This window comes from Monodelphis domestica, chromosome 7 (genome assembly GCF_027887165.1).
Source record: "Monodelphis domestica isolate mMonDom1 chromosome 7, mMonDom1.pri, whole genome shotgun sequence".
Classification (NCBI taxonomy): domain Eukaryota; kingdom Metazoa; phylum Chordata; class Mammalia; order Didelphimorphia; family Didelphidae; genus Monodelphis; species Monodelphis domestica.
The window spans coordinates 173,070,398-173,096,566 of NC_077233.1; the positions used below are offsets into that span (position 1 = coordinate 173,070,398).

The following is a 26,169-nucleotide window of genomic DNA, read 5'->3' on the forward strand; positions in this document are numbered from 1 at the left end:
TTAGCTTCTTTCTCTTCCTAAAGAGAGAAGAAAGACAACTCCCCTTTTCTTTCATGACTTGGGTCCCCTTTCAAAACAGCCAGTCCGAGCCTTGGCAGAAACATTTTTTTCCCACAAAAGCATGTTTTGGTACTAGTAAGAAACTGGAAACAAAGTTTAAAAACCATCTATTAGGAACTGGCTAAACAAATCATGGGGCCCTAATTATAATGGAATAACACTGAACTGAAAAACAAATAGAAGGGATACAGAGAAGCACAGAAAGATGTATAGGAACTGATGCAAAATGAAGTAAGCACAACCAGGAAAGCTATATATATGACTACTCCATAAATGGGAAGAAAAACAATGACTGTGGAACTAAAAGCTGTATAATTATAGTTACCAAACTTGATCCCTAGAAGAGATATGAGAATGCACCTCCATCTCCTCCTAGCAGAGGTAAGAATCTATGGTTGGGGAATTGAAGGCCATCTACTCCACCCCTTTCATTTATAGATGAGGAAACAGAGGCACAGAATTGAAAAAGCTTCCTCAAGATTACACAGGAAAAGTAGCAGAGCTAGGATTTGAACTCAAGACTTCTGATTCAAAACTCAAAATCTAACATTGAATAGGGCTCTAAATAATGAGGTGGCATGATGCATTGAGAAATGAAGGAGGTATAAAAACAAAATATAGCAATACAATTTTATTTTAAAAGCAAAAACTCACTGGAACACCCCCACTATATGTGGTGGCTGACAGAGAGATTAGAAGAGATCTGGATGTCTCCCTTTCTAGGAATTTCCTCTTTTTATGTTTTTAACCTATCTCTGTGTTCACATCATATATGTGTATAAAATGTGTAAACATTTACTGAGTATAACTTGATTTAGGGTGAGATGTTCAGGGACAGTCCTTCCTGCCCTCCCTCCCAGATTAGGATCCAGTATTTAGATCTAAGAGACTCAGAAGCTATCTGATTCAACTCCTTCATCTTCTCATGAGGAAGATGAGACCAAAGAAGATTAAGTGACCATCCTAGGTTATTACAGACAGCTAAGTTAAGGCAGCTAGGTGGCTCAGAGGATAGAGAGCCAGACCTGAAGTCTTGAGGACCTGGGTTCAAGTCTGATCTCAGACAATTGCTAGCTATGCAACTGTGGGCAAGTCACTTAACCTTCATTGCTAGTCCTTGCCTTTCTGTCTTAGAATTAATACTAAGGCATAAGGCAAGGGTTTAAAAAAAACAAACAAGTAATGAAGTTACTAAAGTAGGATTTGAACCCAGGTTCTCTGACTTTAGAACTACTTCTTTTCCCTAGTGCTATAGTTTTCTGAGCCTTATGGGTAAAATGAAAATAATTCTTGGACTTTCTATCTCACTGGTCACCTAATGATAGATATTAAGTTATTGCATAGAAAGCATTTTGTCATTAGAAAGCACTACATTTTTCTTTTTCCTTTTTCTCAGTTCATGGTTTATCTCAGCTAAAGAGTCCGTCACCCTAGTGGCCAGCCAACCCCCTAGTGATGAGTCTCTCCCTGTCCTTAGAGTCCTAAGAGAACAGGAATTCAGTAAGCTGTTGCTGGAACTAGACTTAGAACCTTCCCAGTATCATAAAACCTATCTGAGCCTGTTTCCATTGATAGAAGCTATCATTTGGTTTCTGTCTATATGGATAATATGTATCTGTCTATATCGTGTCTATGAGTGTGTGACTGTCATGTATGTCAGAGGTCATTGCTATGTGTGTGAGTTTGTATATGTAAGTGGGGCTCATGTAGGAGGGAGTCCTATGTTTCTATGTGACTGAGAATGTAAGCCCAGTGAGGTCAGGGACTACATCTTATCTATCCCTGTTATGTTAGAATAGTGTCCTGCACATGGCAGCTCAGGGCTCGCCAGTTCACTCTTCTTATTCGGTATAAATGCCCTATTTTCCCTAGGATCAAAAGCTACCTACACAGTTTGGCTAATGATGATGATGATGATGATGATGATGATGATGATGATGATGATGATGATGATGATGATAAAATGACTAACATTTATATAGCACTTTAAGGATTGTAAGCTTTGCCAGTATTATCTTGTTTTATTCTCACAATAATCCTGGAAAATAGGTGCTATTAATATCTCTATTTTGGACTCTAGGTAACAGAGGGAGACAGGGGTTAAGTGCCTTGCCAGGGTGATACAGCTAGTATGAGTTTGAAGTCAGATTTGAACTCAGGTCTTCCTGACTCAAAGTGCCCTCTAAAGTTCTTTATATCCCAACTCTAACCTACATTTCTAGGATCATTACATAGGACTCCCCTTCAAATTCTCTACCATTCCTTAAGTATGAAAGTCCATTTCCTACCTCTTTGCTTTTGTACTAGATGTCCCCCTTTGGTGAAATGCCCTCTCTCCTCACCCCTGCTGATCAGAATCCCCAATTCCCTTGGGGACTGTTATTGTTGTGAACTTTGACTTGAATTTGAGCCAAATTTAGAACAAGGGATTACCTCCCAGAATCTAGAAGGCTCTGTGAAGATGCCTGCAGAGACCACTCTCTGTACCAGAAGATCCAGAGTGAACTTTGGGATGTGAATTGAACTATGAGGGGTTGAAATGTTTTTGTTTTGAATGTATACTCTTATGCCAAAGGGGACTGCCCCCAAATTGGCTTTTTGTCAACCTAGTAATCATTGGTTTTGTTCTTTTTTTTCTTTTCCTTTCATCCATAAATTATTGCAATTTTTAAGTTGATTATGTTTCCATTATCCTTTTGGAGAAACTGGTTTCCCAATAGGATCACAGGGGGATTATGTATAAATGGAGATTTTGAGCCTTTGGCCTTCATCCCCCAGAAGTCCCTTGGTATTCCCCCAAAATTTCCTTTTCCTGTGTCCTCATGTTTTTGCATGATGGTATTTAAGTGGCTGGAACTCCTCCCTCTTCCTCTTTTTGGACCTGCAACCAGGCTGAATTCAGGCAGTTCTTTTGCCCTAGTTATTATTAATAAAACTTTAAAAATATAATACTTAACTATTGATTATTAATTTTAAAACTCACAGGACTCAACCTAAGCACTATGGTCCATCCTTTGTCTTCAAAGATACCCAGAGCAGCCTAGATTAATGTCTTGGCTTCCAAGTAAATTTTATCAAAATGAGGCAGAGTTGTACAAACTCATGAGTCGCCCTCACCTCCAGAGCCATTCGAGTCTAGTAGCAAGACAAAAATCAAAACAACTGGTGATGGCATGGGATGAGATGGAATGACCTTCACATCTTTGATTTCTGACCAAGCTCTAAGCACCCCACAGCATCTACTTCAGCCTCCTTCATGGCCACTGAACAAATTGTTCTCATCTATCCACTCCACTGAGGGAAGTCTTCTCATGCTTGGGGAAGACATCTTCCAACTCAATGGGTTTGAGGCCTATTGATTATCTTCAACCTGGTTAAGCTCATCTGTTGAGATGGTTTAAAAACATTTTTTAATAAAAATCCTTACCTGCTGTCTTAGAATCAATATTGTATATTGGTTCCTAGGCAGAAGAGCAGTAAGGGCTGGGTAATGGGAGTTAAGTGACTTGCCCAGGGTCACACAGCTAGGAAGGGTCTGTGGCCAGATTTGAACCTAGGGCCTCCTATCTCTAACCCTGGCTCTCCATCCACTGAGACATCTAGCTGTCCACTGCTGAGATGGCTTTCCTGGAGTGTAGCTGCTGTGCATGATACAACTTCTTGAAGCCCTGTGTGAGAGCTTGGTGACACACCACACCAGATATTAGTGCCCTTCACCTCAAAAATTACCTTGCATGTATTTTGTTTACTTCACATATACCTAACTGTGAACATATGTCTCCCCTAATAGAATGTAAGCTCCTTGAGAGCAGGCACTGTTTTGCTTTTGCCTTGTATTCCCAGCACATATTACACTGCCTGGTGTGTGATAGATATTTAGCAAATGCTCATTAATTTATTAAGCAGGTGCTTAATAAATAATTATTGAAAGACCAAATGAATATATATGTGTGGATAGCCATAAAGTAAGGAGATTGATTTTATGTAAGACGAATTGCAATCAGCCTTATTACTTCATGTTCACATAGCATGTGTGGGTGTATCTAGAAATGCACAACTGACACTAAAACCATGGAATTTTCAGCCAGATGACATCTCCCTCTGATGACGACAAAGGGGACCAGAACTAAGATGTCAAAAATAGAAGGAAGAAGTTTAGCAATCTACAATCCCTGCCCCAACTCCTCCAAACAAATATAGGAAATACCTGTTGGGGGCAGCTGGGTGGCTCAGTGGATTGAGAGTCATACCTAGAGATGGGATGTCCTAGGTTCAAATCTGATCTCAGACTTCCCATCTGTGTGACCCTGGGCAAGTCACTTAACCCCCATTGCCTAGCACTTACCACTCTTCTGCCTTGAAACTTATACACAGTATTGATTCCAAGACAGAAGGTCAGGGTTTTAAAAAAAGAAAAAAGAAAATGCTTGCCCCAACTCCTCCAAATAGATATAAAAAATGCAGAATGAATCTTGATAGAGAAATACAAGAGAAAAGACAAAGCAGAGTCTGCATACCTAGGAAAGAAGAGATCCCATATCCATTGCAATGGAACCTAAACTGGTGTAGGCTGCAAGGAACACATGCCATCTGGCAGCTCTATTGCTCACTGCCTAATTCCAGGTCACAGATCTGGGAGGAACTGAAAAGGAGTCCTGCATGCAGGAATAATGTGTTGAGACTCAGGCACTGGCAATCCCTTGGGTGTGTACAGAGAAGAGCAAGTTCATAAGCAATGGTGCATCTGTGATTCCAGGAGCACAGCAGAAGTTCAATTCTAGTATTGATCTCACCTGGTGTCTGCAGAAGAATACCAGAGAAGGAATCCAGGACAAAAAAGGAGCCTTAAGTGCTTTTTGGTGGCTGAACCCAGCAGTAGCCTGCTGCTGCTCAGACTCAAATCCCAGTAAAAATGGTGCAGAGTTCAGAACAAGAGTATTACAATCAGATCATTTGGGGAGCATTGAAAGTTTGCAGATCCCTAGCCTCAACTGTCTCTGAGATACTGTAATAATACAATCCTCAGTACCCCTAAGAAAGCAGCAACAGGACCAGCCTAGATGCTTCTTCCAGAAGAACAGAGTCTAGCCCAGACATCAAGTATGAATTCAGGACATAAGCTGAGAAAATGAACAAATTTTTTTTTTTTACAAACCACTATAAAAAGCTACCTTAGTGACAGAGCTGCCCAAGGCAAAAGCCCAGAAGAAGAGAATGACTTCAAATCATCTACAAGCAAAGCCTCAGAGAAAAAACACAGCTGGAGCATAATAATTCATGGAAGCATAATCATAGAGGAGGAAAATTGATTTTTTTTTTAAGGATTGTTAAAGCTATTTAATTGTAACAGAAAATGAAATGTGAAATAAGAGAAACATTCTCCACATGTAGTTCTGAAATGAATACTCCCCAGCATAATTCAGAGCTGAAGTTTCTTCCTTTCCCATTCTTCCCTACAACTAGGGAAAGATTAAGCTGGCCTCACTTCTTTCCCTTTTGGTTCTATTTTTAACTCTCCAGATTGTACCACCATGTCTCAGCTGGCTTCTTACTCTGGAATTTCCCTATTTTCCTAATCCTAATCTCTTTTTTTTCTCCTTTTTTTAAATTTAGAAGTTTTCCATGATTACATTATTCATTATTTCCCCCCTCTTACCCGCATTTCTTTCTTCCCACCTCCCAAAGCTGACAAGCAATTCCCCTGGATTATAACTATATCGTTGTCCAAAACTAATCTCCATGTTATTCATATTTGCAGTAGAGTGATCTTTTAACATTAAAACCCCAATTACATCTCCATCAAACCACGTGATCAATCATATGTTTTTCTTTTGTTTTTGCTCACACAGTTCTTTCTCCAGATGTGGATAGCATTCTTTCTCATAAGTTCCTGAATCATTGCTTTGCTGCTAGTAGAGAAGTCCATTACATTCAATTGTGCCACAGTGTATCAGTCTCTGTGTACAATATTCTCCTGGTTCTGCTCCTTTCACTCTGCATCAATTCCTGGAGGTCTTTCCAGTTCACATGGAATTCCTCCAGTTCATTATTCCTTTTAGCACAATAATATTCCATCACCATCAGATACCACAATTTATTAAACCATTCCCTGATCAAAGGATACCTCCTCATTTTCCAATTTTTTGCCACTACAAAGAGCAAGGCTATAAATATTTTTCTACAAGTCTTTTTCCTTATTATCTCTTTAGGGTATAAATCCAATAGTGGTATGACTAGGTCAAAGGGTAGGCATTCATTTAAACAGAATGGTTGGACCAATTCACAACTCCACCAGCAGTGTATTAGTGTCCCAATTTTGCCACATCCCCTCCAATATTTATAACTTTCCTTTGCTGCCATATTGACCAGACTTCTAGGCGTAAGGTGGTAACTCAGAGTTGTTTTAATTTGAATTTATCTAATCAGGAGTGATGGAAAATGGATTTTTAGAGACAGAGGACTTCCAAGCATTCCTGATGAAAAGACCAAAGCTGTATAGAAACTTTGACATTCAAATAGAGGAATTAAATGAAACGTAAAAAGGTAAATACTAATAAATAATCATAAAAGACCAAAGAAGGATAAGTTATGTATACTCTGATGTGGGGAGGTGATATTTGTGTTCTCTCTGAACCCCATAATCATCAGAGGTCATAGAAGGAGTCTAATTAGACAGAAGGCCTGGGAGTGGTCCTGTTATGTCTGGATGATTTTAAAAGAAAAATTAAGAGGAGAAAAGATATACAATGATGGAAGGGGTGAAGAATTAGGCATAATTATCTTATATAATCAGGATATTCAAGTAGACATCTATACAGATAAGGAGGAAGGAGGAAATGACTGACCTTTGAACCTTATTCTTATCTGAATGGCCAAAGGAGGGGAAAGTACACACACACACACACACACACACACACACACACACACACACACACACACACACACAGAGTTGAGCACATGTATTCATTCTTTCAGACATGGCCAATCCAGAAATGTATTTTGCTTGACTATACACATTTGTATGGAACAGGGGTTTTTATTTCTCTTTCATTGGGTAGGAGGAGGTAGATGAAGTAGAAGAAAGCAAAGGCAGATTGAAAAAAATAAAATTTAATTTTTAAAAAGATGCTAATATAACCAGAAATCTATCACCAGGTCTCTGGTCCAGACATGCATAAAGAAAACTTTTCTCTCTAGATTCTAAGGACCTTATAACACTGCAAAACTCTCAAGTTTGACCTAAGACAGAATAATCAGAATCACAAAATTCTAGAAGATTGGAGGTCTTTGGAGAGCATCCAGTCAAAACCTCTTGTTTTATAATGAAAGAAATTGAGTCTCAGGGAAGAAAGGAAGGAATGAAGGAAGAGGGAGGAAGGAAGGAAGGAAGGAAGGAAGGAAGGAAGGAAGGAAGGAAGGAAGGAAGGAAGGAAGGAAGGAAGGAAGGAAGGAAGGAAGGAAGGAAGGAAGGAAGGAAGGAAGGAAGGAAGGAAGGAAGGAAGGAAGGAAGGAAGGAAGGAAGGAAGGAAGGAAGGAAGGAAGGGAGTTCCTTGACCTCTCAACTCCCTGGGCAAAAAGAGAAATTTTTAAATTTGTTCATGCAGTGATAACATCAGACTCTGATCACTCCTGACAAAACACAACATGTTCTTGTAGTTTCTCCATCTGTCATTGAATTGTTTCCAAACCTGTGGCCACAAACTAACACTGATATTCAAGAGCAAATGCATACCTTCACTCACATTCGGTTTACAATACCAGAGTAACTCTTTCCTTCTCTCTTATTTTTTAATCCTACTTCACCAATTATGCAATCAAGTGATCAATTTGTGTTCTTGTAGTACAAATGTTAAGCTATTCAAAAATTATGATCATTGGGCAAATGCATTAAGAACTATCTTGATGGGGCAGCTGAGATACTCAATGGACTGAGAACCAGGCCTAGAGACAGGATCCCAGTCCTGGGATCAAATCTGATTTCAGACATTTCCTAGCTTTGTGACCCTGGGCAACTTAATCCCTGCTGCCTTTTAACACTCCTCTGCCTCGTCACCAATACACACTATTGCTTCTAAGAAGGAAAGTGAGGTTAAAAAAAGTCATCATGGATAATCACAAACATGTTATAGAAACTAACTACATTCCCTTTGTCAACCATGAAAAATGCAGGACCACCAAAGTAGTTAGAAAGAACAAGTGGAGCTGGGAAACCAACTGAAGTCTAGAGCCAGAGCAATGGCGGAGACAGACCCCAAAACTGTACAGGACCTGACTGCTGTGGTTCATACGCTTCTCCAGCAGTTGCAGGACAAATATCAGACCATGTCAGACCAGATAATTGGTCGAATTGATGATATGAGCAGTCACATTGATGATCTGGAGAAAAATATGGTTGACCTTATGACCCAAGAAGGGGTGAAAGAAATAGAAGGGGAAAACAAAATGCCAATTACATGTAATAGTTAAAGATTTTGTTAATCATTTAGAGTAAACTCTTGAAAATGTTTTTCACAAGCCAAGAGGTGAAGGAACAGATTTTCTCAACTAACTACTGTGTGCAACATTTTTTTTTTAATTATAGAGCTTGTGTTCCTAGAATATGCAGTTTAGTTAGGTTTCAAGGTGATTTATTTTTTTATTTCTTGTATGTGGTAGCTTCAACTATATGACATAAAATGTTTAAATATTAGTAAACTGAAATTCTGACTACTCTTGGCTAAAATTTTCAAATTTTTTAGTGAATTTTTTGTCAAGTCGTTTGTCATTCCTTTTGTAGTTATTTCAGTTTAATAAGAAATTGGTGCAAGGTTTTTTTTTAAAGAAATGTATTAATTTTTTCAATTGTTATCAGATTCTCTTTGTGAACTGTGAAGGGAGTGAAGGGAGGAGGAGGTTAGCAAATAAGTTGATCCATCAGCCATCAAAAGTGATGAGTAGACAAACCCCAGAGCATTCCCCTGTAGCACCATCTCTCTATCTCTCAAGCAGTGTCTCTCATCTATCCCCATTGTGACTAGGAAGCCCTCAGGTGTGTCCCCTAGTAGCAGCTCTCTAGTCCCAAGCCAGAGGATGTCAGTAACTGCAATAAGAAATAGTCACACATTATCCACTTTATTACAGTACTAATAACAAATAAATGCTATGTTGACCATATTTTTAAGGCAGACAAAAAAATGAGCATTTTGTATTTGTGTCATTGCTATGTTTCCAAGATTGAGAACTATACTTAAGAACCTACTGTAAAAAGCCCCAGAAATTGAATGATTGTAACTACTGCCACTTTTTAATCCACTAGAGGATGTGGATGGTGACAGTAGTATCTCAGTTCCTCTCAAATAACAAGGACAGAAAATAACCTATAAAGATGCAGTGCATTCACTGATTGGAATTTCATGTAGTGTAACACTTCAGTCTTTAGTTAAATCAAAAATGCTTACTGTAAGAACATGAAGGGGTTTTAAAACCCACTTGCTATTTACTTGTGCTACTGACTTTAAAAAGCATTTGTCAATTAGAAGGAAAAGCAAGTGGCCCTTGTGAATCCTTGCACACTGACTGATAAATGCCCTTATTGTAAGCTTGGATTTTTTAAGAAAAATTGTTTTATTCTTTCCCTTTTTTCTTAACTAAATGCTTGCAGAAAAACACTTTTATAATAGATTATAGATAGAAAGGAAAATATCAAACATTTTCATCATGACATCCCTTTCTTTTTATCAAGAGGTGAGGGACAGATTGCTCTAGAGCTAAAAAAGCAAAAGAAAAACAAAGTCACGATAAGCTGGAGGATGATCTAGAAGTAAAGGGAGCCATTTTTCCTGGAAATGAACTTTTAAGTGAATATTTTGTGATTGTAGGAGAAATTTTCTATACCACCAGATAGTTTATTGTATTGTTATACAATGGAAACAAAGTAAGTCAGGGACTGGGTTTACCTGGAAGAGGCTGATGCTTTACAATGGATACAAGGAAAGTATGATTATAGCCAGGGGCTAGACTATGGAAGAGACCTCTGATACAATGGGAGAAACTTCTAAGATAGATAAAAGAGTACTTAAAATCTGATTCTATCTGCTAATTCTAAAATGAGATCCTTGGGTACTCTAAGGTTTATTGTTCAGTCTAAGACAAGGTCAGGCTGGGACTTCCCTTCAGGCAAGTTCCCAAGGCACAGGGCCACACCCGGGGGTTCCATAAACAAAATCGACACCTCTCACTGCAATATTAAGTCTATTTTCTAGTTTAAATTTATTTTCTCCATATGATATTATTCTCTCTGGTGGACTTTCACTTGAGTTGGTTGGTAACTTGGTAAATCATGTAGTAAAGTTTCTATATCAGTGCAACCAGTATGCTTCCAGGATAAGGGTCTTAGATTACTGCACTCTGCCTTTCCATTCACACTGTTAGGAACTTACTATTTATTCCACTTGGAAGGAGAAATAGGAGGGAGAATTCACATGGAATGGAAAGAGTCAAGAATTTTGCCCAAAGGAAATGAATTTCTAATCATAGATTATCAGACTGGGGGGTGGGGTAGGATTGAGGATTAGGAACTTTTCTGAAGATCTCCTACACAGGTCATCCACCTCCTCATCAAATTGTTCCTAGAGCCTGATTTCCCAGAAGCTTAGAATCCATAAGCAAGTCACTTAATCTTCCTAAATTTCAATTCTCTCATCTGTAAAATGAAGTGGTTGGATTCAATGGTCTTCAAGAAACTTTCTTTTTCTTTTTTTTTAAACCCTTACCTTCCATCTTAGAATCAATACTGTGTATTAGTTCCAAGGCAGAAGAGTGGTAAGGGATAGGGAATGGGGGTCAAGTGACTTGCCCAGGGTCACACAGCTGGGAAGTGCCTGAGGCCAAATTTGAACGGAGGACCTCCTATCTCTAGGCCTGGCTCTCAATCCACTGAGCTACCCAGCTGCCCCAAGAAACCTTCTTAATTCAGATTTGTGACCACACTTCCCATCCCACTATGTCTGTTCAATTTTGGAGAAAGTCAATAAGGATGCTAGTTTGTGGTCTTTCCTTGTGTGCCAGACAACTGCATGTACCCACTTGTTAGCCACCTCCTGTACTAGCATCTTTCCCCATGTCTAGGTAGAAGGGAAGAAAAATATGTCTGAAGAGATTCTTTCTGTACTAAGTTTAATTTATATATAAATATTCTTTAACAAGGAAGCATTAAGATAACTGAGCAGAGGCACCAAAACCTGAATCTCTCTGAAAAACTCTTTCAGCCAATCCTAAAATAATGTTTTAAAATGAACACTAGAGAAGCATAACCAATAAAGGCAGGATGAGACAATTTTCCCATAGAAAATAACTTGGAAGATAAGCAAAAAATGTCTGTTTCACTGGAGTGAGAGGGCAACACAGCCTACAGTATGGCTGTACCAATGAGCCTAGGTGCAAGCTAACAGCAAGGCCTCCCCCTCGGACACTGCTCAAGGTTCTAAACTTCACTCAAGTCAGCATCAAGATGCTGAGACCCTGCCTAAGTACTTCCATACCCACCCTTCAAGGCACAAGCACCAGCACAGGGCAGCCTGCAGTGTAGCCTGACCAGTATAAGCCAATAGCAGGCCTTAGGGAAAATTGAATCAGCAATGGGTGGTAGTTTCAAGAGCTCTCAGCCCACAAGCCATCAAACCACCTTGGAATAGCAGAAACTTGCAGGGTAGCAACAAGAAAAAACTGACATTTAGGAGAGTACCCACTTTACACTGGGAACACAGCCCATTTTTAATATAAAAATAAAAGTCAAAGTAGAACCAAGATGGCTTAGTAGCACCATGGAAAGCTGGAGTTGCTCTGAGAATCCTCTCAAACCAATCTTAAAATAGCACCACAAAATGAATCCTGGAGTGACAGAACCAACAAGGGGATGGAATGAAGTAACTCTCCTGTAGAAAATAACTTGAAAGGTAGGAAGAGAAGGTCTATTTCACTGGGGTGAGAGGGGGGCCATAAGTAAAACCATACAACAAGAAATGAAAGTCACCCACCCCTCACTTATTGCTCTAGGTCAGAAGCGTCCTCAAGACCCTGAGACCCCATCTAACTGAACAGCAAAGCACCCCATATTCATCCCTTAAAGTTCAAAATAAGCCTACAGTGAGGTGCCAAGTTCTAGTGCAAAGCACTTTGAGGTGTCTGGCTGGTTCAAACCCAAGAGGATGCCCAGAACCCTTACCCAAGCCCATGGTAAGGCTCCAAGATCCATCATACAGTAGTCCAAAGTGCACTGAGATGGTATAATCCCAGATTGGGGCTCTAAATCTCTGTCAAAGCTGGCAGAAAAGAACCAAACCCCACAGCAACATCAGCTCAAGGCAGTCCCAGCCTTAGGATAGCTGGTGCTATCCTAAGGTGAGCCCCAGAGCCTGAACTGAAGCCACAAGCCCTAGGGCAAGCCAGATGGCAGCATGCCTGGCTGGTGTAGGCCTAGACCCTAGGTGAGACTCAGAGCCCCTGCCCAAGCCTGCAGTGAGACCCCAAGATCAGCACAAGGGGTCTCTAAGCCCTATAAGTCATCAGCAGTCACTAGAGGAAATTGAATCAAGAGTGGGGAGTGGCTTTCAGAGCTCCCAGCCCACATACCATCATACTATCTTGGAAGAACTGAAACTTGCAGGAAACCAAAGCTAAAGCTGAAAGTAGCAGCAAAAAATACTGAAGTTTAAGAGAGTGCAACCACTACCCTGAGAACAGAGCTTACCTTTAAGATAAAAGTACAAGTGAGGGGAAAAGGCTGGGGAAATGAACAAATGGGGGAAAAATACCTAACCATAGAAAATGTTTATGGTGACAAAGAAGAGCAAGGCATAGACTCAGAAGAGGACAGTAAGACCAAAGCAACCACATGTAAAACTTCAAAGAAAAATGAGAATTGGTCTCAAGCACTGAAAGAGCTCAAAATGAAATTCAAAAAATCAAATAAGAAGCATAAGAAAAATGGAGGAAAGAAATCAAAGTAATGCAAAAAGACAATAACAACTTAAAAAGCAGATTTGGACAAATGGAAAAAGAGGCACAAAAACCCAGTGAAGAAAAAAATTCTATAAAGAATAGAATTAACCAGATGGGAAAGAAAATTCAAAAGCTCATGGAAGAAAGTCATTCTTTAAAAATTAGAATTGGGAAAATAGAAGGTAATGAATTTATGAGACATCAAGAAACAATAAAACAAAATCAGAGGAAGAAAAAATAGAAGAAAATATGAAATAGCTCATTGGAAATAAAAAACTGACCTGGAAAATAGATCCAGGAAAGATAGTCTAAGAATTATTGGACCACCTGGAAGCCATGATCAAAAAATAAAAAAAGCTTAGACTTTATATTCAAGAAATTTTCAAAGAAAATGGCCCCTAATATTCTTGAACTGGAAGGTAAAATAGAAATCAAAAGAATCTACTGATCACCTCCTGAAATAAATCCCCAAATGACAATACCCAAGAGTATTATAACCAAAGTCAAGAGCTCCCAAGCTAAGGAGAAAATTTTGCAAACAACCGGAGAGAAACAATTATAATATATGGAGTCAAAATCAATATTACACAAGATTAAACAGGTTCTACATTAAAGGATTTGAAGGCTAGGAATATGATATTCTGGAGAACAAAAGAACTAAGTGTAAGGATTAAAATTTAGGGGAGATGGGGAGACTGAGGCAGGTAGAAATTAGTTTCTCTCTGCAAGGAGTATTATATTTTTTTAGAGGTTTATTAAAGGTTAAAGATTAAAGAATGTCATTAAGAAACATGTGCCTAGGCCAGAGGCCTAGACAAAATAACCTCACATCACGCAAGAGACCGCCTGCTCCAAAACGGAAGTCCAAAAAGAGCCAAGAGACAGAGCCCTCAAAAGCCTTTGAATCAGCTTAAATCCCTTCTCGATCTCGGCCCAGGTGAGATTACAAGGCATTCTGGGGAAGTGGAGCAAAGGCTCATGGGGATTGTAGTCCTGTATTCGAGTCTATTTTTTACATTTCCCCGTATGATCATTTTTGGAAAAATTAATTTTTCCCCAAAAGAATCATAAAAACATAATAAACTTAAAAGATTACAATAGTATGAGGATAAGAGAAAAAAGAATAAAACCAATAATTACTGAACACATTGACAAAAAGCCATTAGGGGGCAGTCCCCTTTGGCATAGAAGTATACATACAAATAAATGTTCAATCAACCACACCCAAAGTTCAATTTTGTGCAACTTGTGGTCTGGAGGCTTCTTCATGGTGGCTTCTCCAACAGTTCAGTTCTGGATTCAGAGAGGTAGCATCTTCTTTACCTAAAATTCTTCTCAAAAGGAATTTAAACTTTGCAATTTAAATAATGATTTTTTTTTTTACATAAGTTTACAACCAAGAGTGACCTATTCATCAAAACTGAGTATATTCTTTCAGGGGGAGAAAATTATCATTTAATCAAATAGAAGAATTCCAAGCATTCCTGATGAAAAGCCCAGACCTACATAGAAAATTTGATGTTCAAATACAAAATTCAAAAGGATAAAAAGGTAAATAAAGAAAAAATTTAAGAGGTTTAGTAAGGCCAAATTCTTTATATTCCTTCATGGAAAGATGATATTTATAATTCAAATTTTTTATCATTAGCAAACAGAAGGAATCACATAAATGGAAGGTATAGGAGCAAGGTATTTAAGATGACATGATATGTAAAAACAAAATGAAGGGTGAAAAAGCGGTATATACTAAGAGAAAGGAGAAAAGAGAGATAAAAGTTGAAAAAACCTATTATGGTGGAGGAGAGGATATGGGTGGCAACAGGCAATGCTTAAACCTAATTCTCATTGAAATTGTTTCAAATGGGAAATATCAACTATACTCATTGGGATATAGAATTCTATCTTACTCTATAGAGAAGTAAGAGAGGAATAAGAAGGGGTTGCAGTAGAGGCAGGAGTATATAAGAAGGAGGAATAGGGGTTGACTAAAAGCAAGACAACTGTGAGAAGAGACAGAGAGAAAGGAGAGAAAAAAGTGCGAGATAAAAAGGGGAAGATAAGAAGGAGGGGAATATGTAAATGGTAAGCATAACTGTGAATGAAAATGGGATAAACTCACCCATAAAATGAAAACAGATAGCAGAGTGGATTAAAAACCAGAATCCTATGATAAGTTGTTTACAAGAAACAAATCTGAGGAAGGTTGACACACAGAGTAAAGGTAAGGGACTGGAGCAGAAACTATTGGACTTCAAATGAGGTAAAATAAAAATAGGAGGAGCAATCATGATCTCAGACTAAGCTAAAGAAAAAACAGATCTAATTAAAATAGACAAAGAAGGAAAAAACATCTTGATAAAAGGTACTATAGGCAATGAAGTAATATCAATATTTAACATATATGCACCTAATGGTATAGCCTCCAAATTTTTCAAGGAGAATTAAATGAGCTTCAGGATAAAATAGATAGTAAAATTGTGGGGACTGCAACCTTCTCTTATCAGAATTAGAAATACTAACCAAAAATATATATAGAAAAGAAGTAAAGTAAGTGAATGAAATTTTAGAAAAGTTAAATGTAATAGATCTCTGGAGAAAACTGAGTGGGGATAAAAAGGAATATATCTTCTTTTCAGCAGCACAAAGTACACAAAAATTGACCATGTACTAGGGCATAAAAACTTCCCAACCAAATACAGAAAAGCAGAAATAATCTTTTCAAATCATAATGCAATAAAAATTATAATCAATAAGGGTATATGGAAAGATAAATTTAAAAGTAATTGGAAACTAATCTAATTCTAAAAAAGGAATGGATCAAAGAATAACATATCAAAATTTATAGGATGCAGCCAAAGCAGTACTACAGGGAATTTTTATATCTCTGAATGCTCATATCAAGAAAAATAGAGAAAAAGCACATCAGCAAATTGGGCATAAAATGAAAAAACCTAGAAAAAGAACAAATTTTAAAATCTCTAATCAAAGACAAAATTAGAAATCCTAAAAGTCAAAGGAGAAATTAATAAAATAAAGTAAAAGAATTTTTGAGCTAATAAATAAGATTAGGACTTGGTATCTAAAAACAAAAACAAAATAAAATAGAGCATTGGTTAATTTAATTTTTTTTTAAGGAAGAAAATCAAATTACCAGTTTCAAAAATGAAAAGGGTGAATTTGCCTCCAATGAGGAGAAAATTGAAATAGTCAGTAAGAGCTATTTTGTCCAATTATATGACAATAAATCTGACAATGCACATGAAATGGATGAATGTTTACAAAAATATAAATTGCCCAGATTAACAAAAAAGGAAATAGAATTCTTAAATAGTTCTATCTCAAAAAAAAGGAAATTGAACAAGTCATCAATGATTTCCCTAATTAAAAATCCTCAGGGCCAGATGGATTCACAGGTGAATTCTATCTAACATTTAAAGTACAATTAATCCCAACTCTTCATAAACTATTTGGAAAAATGGGCAAAGAAGTTCTATACCAAATTCTTTTTATGACACAGATACAGTGTTGATTCCTAAGCCAGAAAGACCAAAAGCAGAAAAAGAAAATTACAGACTAATTTCTTTAGTGACTTTCAATGCAAAAACCTTAAATAAAATACTAGCAAAGAGGTTACAGCAATATATAACAAGGATCATTCACTATGACCAGCTGGGATTTATACCAGAAATGCAAGGCTGGTTAAACATATTAGGGAAAGTATCAATTATAATTGACCATATCAATAAAAAGTTGACAGAAATCACATGATTATCTCAATAGATGCAGAAAAAGCCTTCAACAAAAATACAACACTCATTCCTATTAAAAACATTGGAAAGCATAGGAATAAATGGGCCTTTTCTTAAAATATTAAGTAGTATTTATCTAAAACCATCAGCAAGTATTATCTGCAATGGGGATAAGTTAGAAGCCTTCCCAATAAGATCAGGGGTGAAGCAAGGATGCTCTTTATCACCACTATTATTTAATACAGTACTAGAAATTTTAGTTTTAGCAGTGAGAACAAAGAAATTGAAGGAGTTTAAAGTAGGCAATGAGGAAACTAAACTACCACTCTGCAGATTATATGATGGTATACTTAAAGAATTCTAGAGGTGGGGGCAGCTGGGTAGCTCAATGGATTGAGAGCCAGGCCTAGAGATGGGAGGTCCTGGGTTCAAATCTGGTCTCATATACTTCCCAGCTGTGTGACCCTGGGCAAGTCACTTGACCCCCATTGCCTAGCCCTTACCACTCTTCTGCCTTGGAGTCAATAAGACGAAAGGTAAAGGTTTAAAAAAAAAGAATTCTAGAGAATCAACTTAAAAACTAGTTGAAATAATAACTTTACAATGTTGTAGGATACGAAATAAACCCATATATATCATCAGCATTTAAATATATTGCCAACAAGCAACAGCAAGATATAGAAAGAGAAATTCCATTTAAATTAACTCAATAATATAATTCTTGGGAAACTATTTGCAAAGCAAACAAAGGAATTATATGAACACAATTTTAAAAACACTTGACACAAATAAAGTTAAATCTAAATAATTGGGAAAACATTAATTGTTTTTGGGTAGGCTGAGCTAAATAACAATTCCACCTAAATTAATTTATTTATTTAGGACCATACCAATCAAGCTATGAAAAAACTGTGTTTTAGAACTAGAAAATTTTTTAAAATTCATCTGGCTGAACAAGATGAAGAATATCAAGGGAAATGATTTTTTTTTTAACTGTAAAGGTTGGTAGCCTAACAGTACTAGATCTCAAACTTTACTATTAAGAAGTGATCATTAAAATAATCTGACACTGGCTAAGAAATAGATTGGTGGATCAATGGAATAGATTAGCAGTACCTAATCTTAGTGGTGGATGAGATAAGAACTCACTATTTGACAAAAATGCTGGGAAAACTGGAAACCAGTATGGCAGAAAGTAGGTATAGGCCAATCCCTTACATCCTATACTAAGATACAGTAAAAATAGGTATATGATTTAGACATAAAGGTTGATATCATAATTAAATTGGGGGAATATAAAATAGCCTATGTATGGAGAAGGAAAGAATTTATGACCAAACAAGGAATAGAGAACATCACCATATGTCAAATGAATAATTTTGATTATATTAAATTTTAAAATTTTTTATATAAATAAAACCAATGTAACCAAGTTTACAAAGGAAACAACGAACTGGAACAAATTTTTATAAGGATTTCTCTGATAAAGGTCTAATTTCTCGAATATACAGAAAATGAAGTCAAATACATAAGAATACAAACCATGAAAAAAATCAAAGCTATTAATAATCACATGAAAAATATCTAAATCCCTCTTGATTAGAGAAATGCAAATTAACACAATTCTGAGGCACCACCTCACACCTATCAGATTGGTCAATATGATAGTAAAGGAAAGTCACAAATGCTGGAGGGGATGTGACAAAATCAGGGCATAAATATGATGTTGGTGAAGTAGTGAACTCATCCAACCATTCTGGAAGACAATTTGGAATTGGACTATAAAACAACTCATATGCTTTGATTCAGGAATACCACTACTACTAGGTCTATATCCCATAGAGATTTTTAAAAGGGGGTGGGGGGAGACCTACTTATACAAAAATATAGCAACTCTTTTTGTGGTGGCAAAGAATTGGAAACCAAAAGGGATGTCCACCAATTGGAAAGTGGCTGTACAAATTATGGTATACTTTGGTTTGGGAATACTATTGTTCTGTAAGAAATGATGAATGGGATGATTTCATAAAGAGCTGGAAAGACCTGCATAAACTGATGTGAAGTGAAATAAGCAGAACCAGGGGAACATTGTACACAGTAACAGCAATATTGTGTTATGCTCAACTGTGACAAATTTAGCTACTCTCAGCATTACAATGATCCAGGACAATTCTGAGAGACTTATGACAAAGAATGTTATCCATCCAATACCTTCAGAGAAAGAACTATTGGAGTTGGAATGCAGATTAAAGCATACAATTTTTGCTTTAGTTTATTTGGGGGTTTGGGTTTTATATGATTATTCTCTTCTGAAAATTTATAATAAGGAAACATGTTTTGCATGATAATACATAGATAACCCAGGCCAAATTTCTTGACAGCTCCAGGAAGAGAGAAGGATGGGAAAGAGAGAGGCAATTTGGATTATTAATCTTTGGAAATTTTATGTGGAAATTTGTTATTACAGGTAATTGATAAAATAATTTATCTTTACAAAAAGAAAAATAAAAGTCAAGAAAAAGGCTGAGAAAATAAGCAAACTTTTTTAAAAAATACCCTAACCATAAAAAATTATTATGGAGACAAGGCAAAGCACAAACTCAGAAAGGAACAATGAGATCAAAGCAGTTACAGGGAGAATCTCAAAGAAAAATGGAAATTGTTCTTAGGCTCCAGAAGAGCTCAAAAAATATTTCAAAAATGAAATAAAAGAGGGGAAAGGAAAAATGGGGAAAAGAAATCAAATTGATGCAGAGAGAGTCAACAGCTTGGAGAAAGAAACACAAGAAAATACTGGAGAAAAATGAAGCCATATATGTAAATCAACTTTAAAAACATTTTTCAATTAAAATAGTGCTTGTCATTAACCAATTTAAAATTCTTCTTATGATAACTATCCATTAATTTTCATTGATTTGTTAGCTAAAAATAATAAATGAATTTCTCTCTCTCAGCAGTATAAAATTCTACCACATATTTGTGAGGAAGCTTTTTTGCTTTATTCTTTAAATCAAAATGCAGAAATAAAGTCAATGCAGAACCATTTTAAGACTGTCTGTTATAGTGACAAATATTATAAATCTTTGTTCAAATAAATAAATCCAACATTGGAATTAAGTTTCTATATAACTATCTTATAATGCTAAGCATCCTCCAAATTATAATTTATTAATTAAAATATTCATATTCAACACTTGCAAAAATTTAACACTTGTAAAAAACTTGTAGAAATTTAACATGAAGTCTTATAGATAATAATAAGTACATGAAGTCTTTCTGGATTATTTATTTTAATTCTCATTGAATATTCCACATAAAATATATATAAGCATTCAATATTTAGAGTTCTATAATTTTATATTTATAATTTTCCTAATTATGGGTAGAATAAAGTTTAAAATAAATGTTTTGGGGTATGTGGCAGCTAGGTGGTTCAGTGGATTGAGAACCAGGCTTATAGACGGGAGGTCCTGGGTTCAAATATGACTTTAGACACTTCCTCACTGTGTGATCCTGGCCAAGTCACTTAACCCCAATTCCAAAGCCCTTGTCACTTTTCTGCCTTGTTATCAATACTTAGCATGGATTCTAAGACAGAAGATAGGGGTTGCTTTCTCTTCTTTAAAGGAGAATAGAAAGAGTTGTGCATTTTTTCAAAGGAATGAAATTCTAATAGTAAATTATCAGAATAGGAGAGAGATGAGATAAAAGATTGGAGAGGAACCTTTCTGAAGGTATCCTTCATATCACACAGGCTACTCCACCTCTTCATAAAACTGTTCCTGAAGTCCTCCCTACCCCTTCTGATCTCCTAGGTCCTTACTACCCATGGATAAATCCCTTAATCTTCCTAAATTTCAGTTCCCTGGTCTGAAAATGAGGTGGTTGGGTTAAATGGCCTTTGAGGTACTTTCTTGGATCCTACTATGTCTGTTCACCTTGGGAGAAAGTCAATAAGGATGCTAGTTTGTGGTCTTTCCTTGTGTGCCAGACAGCTGGAAGTGAAGTTCACACCCACTTGTTATCCAAACTCTGTACTAGCACCACTCCCCATGCCCAGGTCCAGACCCAGCCCTTGTGCATTAGGTAATCCAGCCCAGTATGCTTGGGGCACCTGTGACCTATTTTGTTTGGACATTCCTGAAATTACTAACCTGAACCAAAATTACAAAATCAAGGCACTAAGCATAAAAAAAAGAATCCTGGAAAGTGGTATCAGTGCTTTTTCTGATGGAAAGGGATAAGATGGAGAAAAGAAGAATGGATATCTTACCCAATCTGCTTTTTCCCCTTCTATAGCTTCCTCACAAGGAGGAAGAAATCAGGGACATAGTTCCTAGGTTCTTAAGTTATCAAAAAATGGTCTCTAGTTCCTTGACAATATAGAGGGGGCAACTAGGTGACTCAGTGGATTGAGAGCCAGGCCTAGAGATGGGAGATCTTGGGTTCAAATCTGATCTCAGATACTTCCTAGCTATGATTCCAGGCAAATCATTTAGCCCCAATTCCCCATTGCCTAGCTGTTACCATACTTCTCTGCCTTGGAACCAATACACAGTATTAATTTTAACATAGAAAGTAAAGATTTCATGTGTGTGCATATACATATATATATATGCATATATACATATATATATTCATAGAATCTCAAAATATTAGAACTGTAAGGGAAGGAGGGGTGACACATCTAGCCCAACTCTCTCATTTTGCAAAGAAATAAACTGAGGCCCTGAAACTGAGGATTTAGAGCTGGAATAGACTTTAGAGGTTAGGTAATTCAGTCTCTTGCAAAGACCCAAAACCAGATCAGGAACTTGCAGAGTTCAGACCAAGGGCCACAATCAGACTTTGACCTGGAACAGACCACTTCAAGTGCAATGAAAGCTTATAGATTCCCAATCTAAGCAAGCAGCAAGAGGACCCGCCCAGACTTTCACCTCCACAAGTGCCACCAAGCCCAGCCCTAACATCAAAGAAAGAAAATGGGCTGGAAGAGTGAGTAAACAAACCAAAAAAATGAAGGATGGTGATGGCAGGGGACACTCAAGACACAAATGAAAATGAAGGGAATGATTCTGAAACATCTGCAAGCAATGCCTCAGGGAAAAACGTAGCTTGGGCACAAACACAACTAGAATTCTTGGAAGAGATAAAGCAAGTGTTTGGGGTTGTCTTTTTAAAAACCCTTCTCATAGAATCTCAAAATGTTACAACTGTCTTCCATCTTAGAAGAAATATCAATTCCAAGGCAGAAGAATGGTAAGGGTTAAGTAACTTGGGCAGGGTCAAATAGCTAGGGAGTGTCTGAGGTCAAATCTGAACCCAGAACCTCTGGTCTCTAGATCTGGCTCTCTATCCCCTGAGCTACCTAGCTGTCTCAGAAAAAAAAAATTGTCCTTTAAAGAGTTTCAAAATATTTTTATAAGTAGAATGATGGTGCTAGAGGAAGAAATTGGGAAAGAATTGAGAGTAATGGGAGAAGCAATTGGAAAGGAAATTAAAAGTTTGGCAAAAAAAGGTATAAAACCTTGTCCAGGGAACAAACTCCTTGAAAATTAGAATGAACCAAATAGAAACTAATGATTCCATGAGGTAACAAGAAATATTAAAACAAAGTGAAAAGGCTGAATAAAAAGGGGGAAAAAATCAATGTATTTTATATTTAAAAACAACTAGCCTTAAAAACAGATCAAGGAGATTGTTTATTAAAAACAAACCTTACTTCTGTTTTAGAATGAGTACTAAGAATTGGACTTGGAGTCATAGAATCATAGAATGAGAGCTAGAAGAGAACACAGAATCTATCAAGTTCAAATCCTTTATCCATTTACAAATGAGGAAATAGAGTCACAAGAAGGTTGTGACTTGCCCAAGGTCACACATATAGTAAACCTCTAAGTTGGAATTTGAACCAAGGTCTTTTGACTAGAGACTGAGGACATAGACACCCTATGCACTATATTAGATGTCTTGAATTCCTACTCTGCTACTTTCTTTCTTTATTACCTTCACTTTACCTCTGTGGCCTTCAGTTTCCTTCCCTAGAGGAAGAGCCTCACTCAGACAAGAGAGTTTCTGAGGTTCTTCTGGTTCTATGTATTATGATCTTATATTTTCTATTTGAACTGCCACCTCTTTTCAGATCCATCTCTCTGAGTATTCCTCAGAATCAGAAGATTGACCAACAAGGAAGGAATCCTTTTAGAGGTCCTTTTAAGATCTGTTGTCTATTATCTCATAAGAGTTGCACAAATACTTCAACCTCACTCTCTCTTCCAGAGTCATCAAAGTCCAGAGGCAAGACAAAAGTCAGGATGGCTAATGATGGCCCGGGATGCAGTGGATGACCATGGCATCTTTAATTTCTGACCAAACTGTAAGCTTTCTGCAATGCCTGCTTCAGCTGCCTCCATGGCCATTGAAACTAATTTCTCTCATCTGCCCATTCCACCAGAGGACGTCTTCACATGCTTGAGGTAGACATCCATCAAACTCAGACAGGCTCAAGACCTGTCACTTATTCTCAAACAGGTTTAGCCCATCTATGAAGATGGTGTTACTGAGGTGTGGCTGCTATGCATGCTACAGCTTTTGGAGCCATCAGTGAGAAAGGAGGACAGCAAAGGAAGATGAGCAGCCTTGAAAAGAACTCAGCAAGTTCTCACACCAAAGGTGCTAATGAGAAGCATTGGGAAGATGAAGAGAAGCAAAAGAAGCCCTCAAGGAACTCAGTCTAATAGTTATAAAATGTGTTGCATACCTCACATTTGAACTTCACAATGATCCTATGAAATAGGTGGAATAGGCATTATTATTCTTATTTTACTGATGGAGAAACAGCAAAGTTGCAAACCCAGGTGTTCAGCATCAAGTCCAGTATGCTTTCTATCATACAGCACCAAAGTAACTGTTAGAAATATACATACACATATATGTATGACTGGGAAAGTAGACTCGAAACGATCACCCCAGTGCAAACATTAATAATATGGAAATGGGTCTTGATCAATGACACATGTTAAGCCCAGTGGAATTGCGAATCAGATACCGGAGGAGGGTGAGGGAGGGAAGGGAAGGAATATGAGTCTTGTAACCATGGAAAAATATTCTAAATCATCTAATTAAATAAAATTTTAGAAAATATTTTAAAAGTGAGGCAGTTGAATCCATGAAAAAATAAAATAAAATATATATACAGTAGCTGGGTGCCCCCAACTTTGAATCTTTTATAAACATGCCCTATTTGTAAATAAACACAGTGTCAGTCATCTGGAGCCATAGTAGTAAGAGGACAGGTCTTGGATCCAGATCTTAGTTCAACCTTACTATCCATAGTATTTGGGTAAGTCATGTGACCTCTTTCAGATACAGAAAACAGTAGCACCTTACCCATAGGGTTGTTGTGAGGAGTAAATACAATAACATTTCTAAAGTGCTTTCTTCATTGTTTAAGATCCACTGCAAAAGTAAAAGATATAATGACATAGTTTTAACAACACTGGGAAATGTTGAAGTCTTTTAGTTAGTTCACAGAAAGTTTAGTATGAGGCAACAGTTTAACATGGCTGGCAAAAATGTTAATTTGATCTTAGAATGCACTAATCAAAGTCTAGTGTCTAGGACCAGGGAGGTAACTGTCCCATTCTACTCTTCTCTTATTGGTCTAAATCTGGAATATTGCATTATATGTCTCAAGAGGAACATTGACAAGTTGGAGTGGTAACCAGTACAATGAAGGGACTCAAAATCATGACATGAAAGAACTGGCCTAAAGAGTGGAATAGGAAAGGGGAAAGAACACGAAATATTTTAAGGGCTAACTTTTGGAAAATGGAAGGGATGGTTTATATAAGCTATAATTGGGTAAATTTTGGTTTCATATTTTTCAAATAATTTTTAATGACATCTTTTATTTTCATATTACCTAAATTTCTCCCTGTATCCCTCTCCTCTCTCTTTTATCCCTCCCAGAGAGCCATCCCTCCTAACAAAGAATTTTTAAAAAAGAAAAAGAGGGCTCTTCCGCCGTCATTTTAAATCCAGCTCCATACACCTTGCTGCCGCTGCGACTCCCTCTCCGCGCCACCTGCCTCCGGCCGACAGCCCCACCGCTATGGAGGACGTGAATGAGTACAGCAATATGGAGGAGTTCGCCGAAGGATCCAAAATCAACGCCAGCAAGAATCAGCAGGACGACGGTAAAATGTTTATTGGAGGGCTAAGCTGGGATACGAGCAAGAAAGATCTCACTGAATACCTGTCTTGTTTTGGAGAAGTTATAGACTGCACAGTTAAAACAGATCCCGTCACGGGAAGATCGAGGGGATTCGGATTTGTCCTTTTCAAAGATGCTGCCAGTGTCGATAAGGTTCTTGAACTTAAAGAACACAAGTTAGATGGCAAGTTGATAGACCCCAAAAGGGCTAAAGCTTTAAAGGGAAAGGAGCTCCCCAAAAAAGTATTTGTCGGTGGACTGAGCCCAGATAAGTCCGAAGAACAAATCAAAGAATATTTTGGAGCATTTGGAGAGATTGAGAATATTGAACTTCCTATGGACACAAAAACAAATGAAAGAAGAGGATTCTGTTTTATCACATATACAGATGAAGAACCAGTAAAGAAATTATTAGAAAACAGATATCATCAGATTGGTTCTGGAAAGTGTGAAATCAAAGTTGCCCAGCCCAAAGAGGTATACAGGCAGCAACAGCAACAACAGAAAGGAGGAGGGGCACTGCAGCTGGTGGACGAGGTGGGACTAGGGGTCGTGGCTGAGGTCAGGGCCAAAACTGGAACCAAGGATTTAATAACTATTATGATCAAGGATATGGAAATTACAATAGTGCCTATGGTGGTGATCAAAACTATAGTGGCTATGGCGGATATGATTATACTGGGTATAACTATGGGAACTATGGATATGGACAGGGATATGCAGACTACAGTGGTCAACAAAGCACATATGGCAAAGCATCCAGAGGGGGTGGTAATCACCAAAACAATTACCAACCATATTAAAGGAGGACTTGGAGAAAACAGGTGCAGATGCTACAGCAACCTTATCTTGCAGGATGATGACATCAAATGGAGAGTGGTCTTCTATTGATCTGAGATGACTATTTTGTAAAAGACTCAGTGTACATGACACAACTGTGTCCAATTGTATATAGCCACTGATTTAGTTTTCTTGTTTTTACTTTGTCCTTTGCCATCTGTGTTATGACAAATGTGGATTTGTGTTTATACAAATTTTATTTGTACAATTTCATGTTAAATGATTCTCAACAATAAATTACTTGTGATTGTTTTTCTGTGTCAGGTACTAAATAGCTCTGTAAAAAATGTAATTTTAAATAAGCAATAATTGAGGCACAGTTTATTT

General features: G+C 37.3%; 1 protein-coding gene and 1 pseudogene across 1 annotated transcript; both read left to right on the forward strand.

The window, feature by feature from the left end:
* The first annotated feature begins 8,295 nt into the window (after positions 1-8,295).
* Positions 8,296-8,526, forward strand: LOC100027577 (heat shock factor-binding protein 1-like). Its single transcript, XM_056804501.1, has one exon. The coding sequence runs from the start codon at positions 8,296-8,298 to the stop codon at positions 8,524-8,526; it is 231 nt and encodes a 76-aa protein (XP_056660479.1).
* A 16,296-nt stretch (positions 8,527-24,822) lies between these two features.
* On the forward strand, positions 24,823-25,805 carry LOC107648939 (heterogeneous nuclear ribonucleoprotein D-like; annotated as a pseudogene).
* Positions 25,806-26,169: the final 364 nt, after the last annotated feature.